Consider the following 8,532-nt stretch of genomic DNA (forward strand, 5'->3'; position numbering starts at 1 on the left):
ATGTACAAATCATGTACAATTTCAAGTCAATGCACACTGGGACCCCTCTTTTTTTTAATAAATCTTGTACATATGTAAATGCCAAAAGGTCAGCTGGCTCCATTGTACTTTTATCTTCAGGGCATCAAAAAAGTATTATTTGTAGGAATACTTTCCGGATGCACTGTAAATGATGACAGAGGCAACTCAAACAATGGTAAAAAGTTTAATACTGTATAAAAATTAACTGTTTAATATAATATAATTTCTTGTAACAATATTTTTTTGGCCCTGAAATGTATAAGTAATACATGTGTTGAGCACAACTTTCACAGTAATGCGATTTGGGACTTGAAAGTATTGCGACGGGGGATTTGGGCAAATCTCGTTTGATTTCACAAGTGATAACAGGAAATGGAACTTATTGCCATGCAGCAATGTCTGCTCTAGCTGCTCAGTTCAATACAACAAATTCATGATAAATCACACTTGTTTTTTACCAAGCAGGTAAATAATAGCTTAATAGCTTGTGGCTAATGGCTAGCGTGGAATAAACAAATATTTTTTTTTTTGTATTACACACGAGCTAGAAGTGAGTTAAAGTTAAGAGAATCAAATTCCGTGGTTTTAACATTATTTTCTATGGAGGAGAAACTTGTTTCAGAATTAGAACAATGAATTGTCCCACTTTGGAGGTGCCACTATACAGAAATTCAGCCCGTCTAATAAATAATGTCAAGATGGTTGACATTTGATATAAAAAAAATGGGAAAAAAGTGATTGTCTTCTGTACAAAAAGTGTACAGTCATGCGTCGAGTGGCACAGCATCATCGAGCCTCTTAGTCGGTCTCTTCGGGAGGGGGCGACGGGCGGGTCGGACTTTGTCGGCCGACTCGATCCCGATGTCCGGATCGGAAAACGTGGCCTGAGATGATGCGGGTACTGGTGGTGGCGGTAGCCTTTTCAAGTTCTTTTTCACTTTCTTTTTCTTTTTAAGTCTGTGCCAAAAGGAAAATGTACAAATTAATAGGGCACGACCGCTATGGATTATTATTTTTTTTTAAAGCCAAATCCAATTCCGATATTTGGCAGAGTAAAATTATGGCAACGGTCAATTAATTCCCAAAAATATAAATGGAATAACATCTGTTCCCTTGAATTTTACTACAAATACATGAATTTGAACATGAATCTGAACAGGCTGGGTTAACCCAGAATATTCCAAGGTGAGTTCTAATATTTCCTCTTGGTCCTCCTGAGTAGCAAGGCCTCACTGTGACTTATTGTGGTTTTGCATCGATGTTACAACTGTATTGCCTCATCACTGAGAGCAGTTTTAATTCATGTGGAGACAAAAGTAGGGAGACTTGAAAAGCAATTTGGTCCTTACTTGGCTTCCGTCAACTCTGGCTCGGTGTCGGTTAGGGTGGGCTCAGAGAGAAACCGAAGTTCTCCAGAAGGAGTAAATGCAGTGGAGACCTGGGAATGACACAGGAGCATAGTCATGATGAAGTGTCAATAATGCCTTCATTTTTGGGATAAAAAAGTAAATCCTGTCGAATGCAAAAAAAAAAAAAAAGTTTGTAAACTGCCATCTGGTATCTAGAGTTGCCCTCTTGTGGCTCTTCTTGCAACTACAGAACTATACAACTTCTACAGGGACAAAGCTTGCAGTGGCCGTTAGAAAAGCGTTTGCTATGAATAAGCAACGTGGCAACAAGTACATAAGGAAATCAGCTCACTCTCGTCGGTGTCGTCCTCTCCACGGCCGCCTCTTCACCAGAATCTCCTACAAGCACAAAACAGCTCCATATAAAAGCTCATCACCAATAATACCGTTCAGTATTTATTGCAGGAACTGTGTGTGCCTTGAAGAGGCGGGGCTTTTGTGCTGGGAGTATAAACGGCGTCAACCAAAAGGTTTAGAAAGACCGTAATGTCAATGCTCGTTTTTGAGCGTTTGGCATTATATGCTAGCATGACACCAGCAACCTTTTATGTAGAATTGTCTTCTGTGGAGTAAATTGAACAGTAAACTTCAACTACTTGAAGCAAGCACGCCTTGCCTCTTATTTGGAAGTGTAGGAGCGAGTGCGAGTGTATATGACGTACTGGGATCGGCGACGTAGGCCACGAGAAAGTAGCCCTGCTGACCGTCCGCCAGGCTGCCGAACCACCAGTTGTCATTATCCTTATAAAGCACGCGGATGACGTCACCGCGCCGCAACGTTAGCTCGTCCGAGCGGTTGGCCTTGTAATCGTACAGCGACACCACCTGCAGGAGAGAGACGCATGGCGGCTGATGGCCACAGGGCAGAAGTCGCATTATTTTCGTAGCGGAAGGCGGAGGGCGAGCTTACCACATGTTGAGACGAGTCCGCCGAAGGTTCATAGCTGGGCAGAGACTGTAGTGTGACAAATGTTAAGCAGGTAAGTGTGAGGAGGACATCTTTTGTGAAATACATTTGTAAATTTGGAGACGACGTCCTCACCGTCTGAAGCCTGAACGTTCCCTTTCGATGTAGCCCGACGGGACTGAAGCCTCCCAAGAGAGGAGGGAGTGAGGTGTTGGCTCTTATCTGAGGGTGGGAGTGAGACATTAGTTCCATGGAAAATGTGCACAAAATGTTGACCTGGATGGGTAGCTGCAATTTCAGACTCTTATCAGCCACCAAAAGGTGTGCCGTCATAAAAAGCTTTGATTGGGCATAAGCATTGAAATTGTGTGTACCTAATAAAGTAACTAGTTAGTGTACTAGGTTATAAATAACAAAAAGATGTACCGTGCTGATGTCTGAAAATAGGCTCCTTCCTGTCACAGGGAGACACAAAATAATAATGTAATTCAATGTTAAAATAATAAAAGGTTCCAAAATGATAGTAAACGTCATCATAACAAAATTCTAAAGAATTTGAAGTTATTTTGTTAACAGCCACTGAAGTAAGCAGTACCTGGTTCAAAAGATGAAGACGTGCGATGTGTATCCTTCAAACAAACAAACAAACAAACAAACAAACAAACAAACAAACAAACAAACAAACAACATAGTAAGCTTAGATGTTACATAGCATAAAGGAGGGGAGGGGTTGCAAAATTTACCAGGACAGAATCCATTTGCTCTTTGACTCGCTGCATTTTCAATGCCTGCCTGGTAGCTTGTCCCAAGCGGCTGACGGAGAGGGAGGCCGGCGTGCTGCAACGCGGCTCTGGCGTGTTTGACGCCGGCTCGAGCTCCTTCATGCCAAGCACGTCCAGCTGGGACACTACAAATGGACAAAGCACGAGCGTGGGCCGTTGTGGGGGGGGAAACAGTCGCTGCCTTTTCTATAAAAGTCATTTACAAACATGCTGGCAACATTTGAGGCAAGTTTCCAAAAATAAAAGTCATGATAATATAGAGCGGCCAGTTCTACCTTTGCGGTCGTGCAGGTAGAGTTGCACGGGCTGGCCCTCCCCAAAGGCGCAGAAGGCCACCATGTTCTCGTGAGGGTGGAAAGACACTCCGCACAAAGGCGAACTGTAGCAAAGCCGAGAGTAGACGGCCACCTGGTCGCCGGATTCGGCGTTCCAAACGTACGCCATTCCGTCCTCGCTGCCGGAGAAGACGAAGCTGCCGCACGGCGTGAAGGTGCTGGTGATCCTCTCCCACTGGTTGGTGGCTCCCGTGTATTTTTTCATTGTCATACTGAGACAAACAAAAACAGAAAATATGAATGATCAGTGATCGATCATTGTCAACAAACAAAAACGATGAAGTTGAGTTTTACATTCGGAGATCCAAGTTCCTGAGGACGTTGTCTTTGGCGTGAATGAGGAGGCAACGGCTGCTGGGATGGACCTGCAGCATGTTGATGGGGATCCCCTTTAGGTCCGCCTCCGTGTGAATCTGGAAGACACGCTCAAGTTAGGGTTGGCTGAGCAATCACTTGAATGTATTCACACTGAAGAGATTTTCTTTTTCAAGCCTGATCAGCCGGGCCGGGCCAAAGGGAGGTGTGCGTTACCTTCTCCACACACCAGTGATGCCAAGGCTGCTGCTCGCCATCGCTCACTGAAGTTTTCCACATGATGACGCTGCCTGTGTTATCCGCCGAAAACATCCTGTCTCCTGGCGTTTTGCGGAAAGCAATATCGTTCAGGTAATCTTATTTTCCCCTATTTTTGTCATATATCAGCACAGAGGACTAGTGGTAGAGTGTCCGCCCTGAGACTGGAAGGTTGTGGGTTGAAACCCCGGCCGGGTCATACCAAAGACTATAAAAATGGGATTGCCTCCCTGCTTGGCACTCAGCATTAAGGGTTGGAATTAGGGGGTTAGATCACCAAATGATTCCCGAGCGCGGCACCGCTGTTGCTCACTGCTCCCCTCTCCCCCAGGGGATGGATCAAAATCACATGGATGGGTTAAATGCAGAGGACAAATTTCACCACACCCAGATGTGTGTGTGTGTGGGACGATGATCATTGGGACTTTAGGAAGATCCTGATGATAAACAGTGACCCCTTCATCATTTAAGATTTTGTCATATCTTATAACGTCGCAGCTAAACGTTCTCTACCTTGGGTGTCAAAGCAAATGCTGTTGATGAAAGCAGCGTGGGCCTCAAACTCGCGCAGGAGCAGTCCATTGATGTCGTCAACATCGAGCCTCCAGGCGCGGACAACGCAGTCGTAGCCACCGGTGAGCACCAGATGCTGCGCCGCCGGGTGGTACTGGGCCGTGTACACAAACAACGGGTGCGGCAGAACCTTGCGTGCGGTTGGGAGGAACTGCTCCACATCCCACTCCCTGCAAAAGCGAGTAAGAGCACCAAGATATATTTTGCGCTCGTGTCCGTGGTTTGATTTTATAGTGTTTCATTTCGATTAACCGCTACCGTGTCCTCTGCCTCCACACATAAGCACCTCACCTCTTTATTTATAAAAAAATTAATTTAAAAAAAAGGCCTTCCCTCTCTAATACAATACATCTCCTCACCTCAAATAATAACATTTCCTCAAATGGTGGCAGTCCTTCCTAAGAGATCCCTGATGTGTCCTCTACGCAAGACAAAGAACGCCCTTCTCAAATATTGTTCACATAAGTAAACCGAGCATGAGCAGCGCACCTGACGGTTCCATCGGAAGAGACGGACAAAAGTCGTCTGTCGTCGGCGGACCAGCAGAGTTCGTAGACGATTTTAAGATGGCCGCTGAAGGCCGCCAAGGCTTTCCCAGAGGGAATCTCAAACACTGCAAGAAAAACGACATTTATGATACTCACCAAAATTGTTGTGAGGTTTTCGGCCCACGTGTCACTCACCCACAACTGGGAACAAATCTCTGTCGGCACACGCGGTGGCCAGAAGCGTTCCGCCGTGAGAGAAGAGCACTGCCAAGCAGCCCATTTGACCTCCACGGAAGGCCAGCACGGGCTTGTTGGGAATGCGACACACCTTCAAAACAACAACATTTCCTTGGTCCCAAAATCACACCGATCACGAACGAGGCCTTGTTGACAATGACCTGGCCGGGAATTCGGCTCCACTTCAACGCCGGCGCGCTCGGCCCTTCCGCGTGCGCCGAGGACGTCCTCTTGGCGGCACCGTCCTGCAGCTCGCTGTAGGAAGTGTTCCCTCGCTCCTCCTGCAGCGCCATCATGGACCGCACGCTCGGGTCCACCTGAACGCAATTGAGAACATGGACCGCATAGCATGTGTTTATTTTCCCCGTCACAACTATATGGCAGCTCTTTCTGTCTTCTTACTCACGTGCTGAGGTAGTCGGATGCCTTTGACGGTGACGTAGAGGGTGGACGCGTATTTGACGCGAGGGTAACGCCGCCACCACTCCACCACCTCAATGGTGCGAGGCTGCCTCTTGGCCGACGAGGGCGGACAGTAGAGCTGCAGGCGGATTTTGCTGCCAGTGTTCAGCACGCTGTTGGCGCCGACCAGCTGGATGTTTAAAAAAAAAAAAAAAAGAGCAAGGAAAAGTTTAAGCAAAAAGAGACACAGCTTGGCTTGTTGTATTTTTTTTTTACAATTAAATCCATCCATTGTATAGATGCAATTAAAAATATATTTTCCACAAAAAGTCCCCATTAAAGACGCAACTCGGAGTTGAAGAAAATACCTTCAAGAAGGCCCATGCGATCTTTCTGAATCCTCGCTCATGCGTCTCAACATCAACGTTGGATTTGGCTTCCTCCATGGTTAGAAAGTCCAAGATCTTTCGAAGACGTAAAGAAGAAAGAAGGCAAGAAATTATCGACTGAAAAAAAAGGCTCTGTAGTTTTAAATACATTTTTGTGTGTATGTCACCTCAAAGAAGAGGACAACTTTTGGGCTCTCAGGGTTCTGCCCGACAAAGTGTAAAAAGGGCTCGTTGAAGATGATCTGCTCCTTCCACTCAGGGATGACCGACTTGTTCTTCTTGAAGTCAAAGGGCTGCGTCATGATGGGAAGGATGTGGTCCACCGTGTCTTGCTCGTAAAACGATGACACCGGACGATGGCTGAAGGCCAAACAACAAACTGTCCAGGCTGTTGTGTGTTAGATTATTTTAAAGGGCTTTCTTACCTGTCTTTCTTCTTGACGTACTGGCCTGTGATGTCATCAACCACGTGGACCTTCACCATGGGATGCGAGACGCGCAAGTCCGTCTTGAGGCAATCCGTTCGATGCACGTACACCCCTAGCACCAGGCCGTCATTTTCGTTATTGGTGGCGGGCTTCTTGGGCACTTCATTGGCGTTTCCTTCCTCCGAGGCTGCAAAAGATCCGTCAAAACTATGTCGGCGAACAAGTGGCCGGGGAGCAGGAATCCCAAAGGCTTTATTCTATAAAAAGTATAATTTACTTGACTTCTTCTTCTTCATTGTCTTCTTCTTCTTTGAGTGACTTTCCACATCCCCGTCCTGGTCATGATCTCTGATGGAGAGAAGCTCTATCAATCCAAAATATTAATTTAAATGTGAACACAGCAATCAAATTCAAACAATGAAAACCCACCCAACATCCGATTCGGCGGTGGCAGATTTCACTTTCTTCTTCTTTTTCCTCTTCCCTACGTCGTCGTCTTCATCTTCTGGCGTCATCTGCTGCTGGTACTCCCGCAGCAGCTCCTCGCCGTCCTTGTCGTCATCTCTCCTGGCGTCGTCTTTCCGTCTGCCCTTCTTACTCCCACGTTTCGCCTCGTTCAGCATGCCATCCACTTCAGGGCGAGCGGCGTTGTCAGGCAAAGGCAGGCTGGGAAGTTCCCTCTTAGTCTTCCTCTTGGCTTTTGATGGTCGAGTCTCCTCTTCGTTGTTTCCGTTTGTGGCCGTTTCAAAGTCACGGACATCGTGTTCCGGATGATGCGTGTCGTCGTCATCGGACTCCCCGCCCTTTGTGACGCGGAGGTTCTTGAGAGTCTGAAGCTGGAGAGGAGGAAAATCGTTCATTGAACATTTTCTGGAAGAATATGCAGCTGAAAGTAAGTATGGGAAATGTGCCGACGTTAACAAAAACAAATTAAATCTGATGAGTTTATTGGATCAAAAGTTTTTTTTAAATGTTATTTTTGGCATAATAAATTCCAAGTCTTGAAATGTAAGGCAACAAATAGACGAGGAAAATGACTTACCACAATGCTCTCGTTGATTTCGGGGGGTTTCTTCTTGGACTTTTTCTTGATTGGCTTCTCTAACGTCTTGTCCAATCCGTCCTGGGTCGCTGTCCAGGTACTTCCACCTTTAATGGGAATATCAAATAGAATATTATATTATAAATATTACAAATCAGACAACAAGATTGCCTGCACGTGGAAGTGTTTATTTTTAAGTGGTTCCATCAAGAATGGAAAAGCTTTTGTCACCCGGAAGTATGTGTGACGCCACGATGACGTAAACATAAGAGGAATATGGAGAGAGGTAGCTTTTACACTTTTGAGCTTTTACAAATTTTGAGTCATCATTCTCCAAAACAAATTTTCAAGAATAACTGACCTGCAGGCATCACCGTCGTCTGTCATTTAGCTAGCTACGTTAGCGTGCTAACGTTAGCTCAGCTTTGCCGGGGGTGACGTCATACGTAAGGGGTTGATGTGTGTCCCGTTAGGCGTTCAAACGATCGCTCGGTGAACTCTGACCCGGTTAGCGACCAAAGGCGGTCATAAATACGCTATGAATATTAACATAGCGATAACAACGACAAAAAGTGTAAAAAAGGTAAACCCGCACGCGTTGTAATTCAGTAATTCTGGGGTTCAGTGTAATGAATCAGTGCATATACAACACCGTTGTGACCGTTCATTGTGAATAAATGAGCTTACGACGCTGGTCCGAAGTCGTTACGCTTTTCCTTCCCCCCATACACACTACGACACCAACTGGTATCTGTTTTATCGGTACTTTCCCCCGTCTGCGAGTGGTTTATTCGGCCAAAAGTAGCCCGACATCCTCAGCAAAACACTTGAGCGTTGACATGGCTGCGCGAGGGACGCTTTTTTTCTTCTTCGTTTTGTGTTTTTCCTCCTCCTCGTCCTTTTCTCTGTGCTTGTGCCCCCAGTAGGACTACAAATGTAACTACAA

General features: G+C 45.9%; 1 protein-coding gene across 3 annotated transcripts; it reads right to left on the reverse strand.

Moving 5' to 3' along the window:
- Positions 1 to 161: 161 nt before the first annotated feature.
- On the reverse strand, positions 162 to 8,478 carry ahi1 (Abelson helper integration site 1). 3 transcript variants are annotated; one of them, XM_085932688.1, is made up of 24 exons: positions 7,948 to 8,478; positions 7,587 to 7,693; positions 6,974 to 7,380; positions 6,822 to 6,892; positions 6,542 to 6,731; positions 6,284 to 6,476; positions 6,096 to 6,191; positions 5,732 to 5,917; positions 5,487 to 5,642; positions 5,284 to 5,416; positions 5,090 to 5,213; positions 4,541 to 4,770; positions 3,986 to 4,089; positions 3,749 to 3,867; positions 3,395 to 3,666; positions 3,081 to 3,244; positions 2,933 to 2,966; positions 2,764 to 2,792; positions 2,473 to 2,559; positions 2,341 to 2,385; positions 2,093 to 2,279; positions 1,723 to 1,769; positions 1,371 to 1,459; positions 163 to 978 (listed from the first exon to the last, which is right to left on the reverse strand). In XM_085932688.1, the coding sequence occupies exons 1-24, from the start codon at positions 7,955 to 7,957 to the stop codon at positions 786 to 788; spliced, it is 3,273 nt and encodes a 1,090-aa protein (XP_085788814.1). In that variant the 5' UTR covers positions 7,958 to 8,478; the 3' UTR covers positions 163 to 785. The 3 variants fall into 3 exon arrangements, with proteins under 3 accessions (XP_085788816.1, XP_085788814.1, XP_085788815.1); XM_085932689.1 differs by having other exon boundaries at positions 164 to 978; positions 2,093 to 2,255; positions 7,948 to 8,477; XM_085932690.1 differs by lacking the exons at positions 7,587 to 7,693; positions 7,948 to 8,478 and having other exon boundaries at positions 162 to 978; positions 6,822 to 6,908; positions 6,974 to 7,120.
- Between the last annotated feature and the right edge of the window lie 54 nt (positions 8,479 to 8,532).

This window comes from Syngnathus leptorhynchus, chromosome 15 (genome assembly GCF_054491065.1).
Source record: "Syngnathus leptorhynchus isolate UIUO chromosome 15, UIUO_Slep, whole genome shotgun sequence".
Lineage (NCBI taxonomy): Eukaryota > Metazoa > Chordata > Actinopteri > Syngnathiformes > Syngnathidae > Syngnathus > Syngnathus leptorhynchus.

Coding starts and splice junctions, on each gene's coding strand:
- ahi1 (XM_085932688.1), bottom strand. Junction 6,732..6,821: donor AATGAAGAAGAAGAAGTCAA/GTAAATTATACT, acceptor GATCTTTTGCAG/CCTCGGAGGAAGGAAACGCC. Junction 6,192..6,283: donor AAGTTGTCCTCTTCTTTGAG/GTGACATACACA, acceptor CGTCTTCGAAAG/ATCTTGGACTTTCTAACCAT.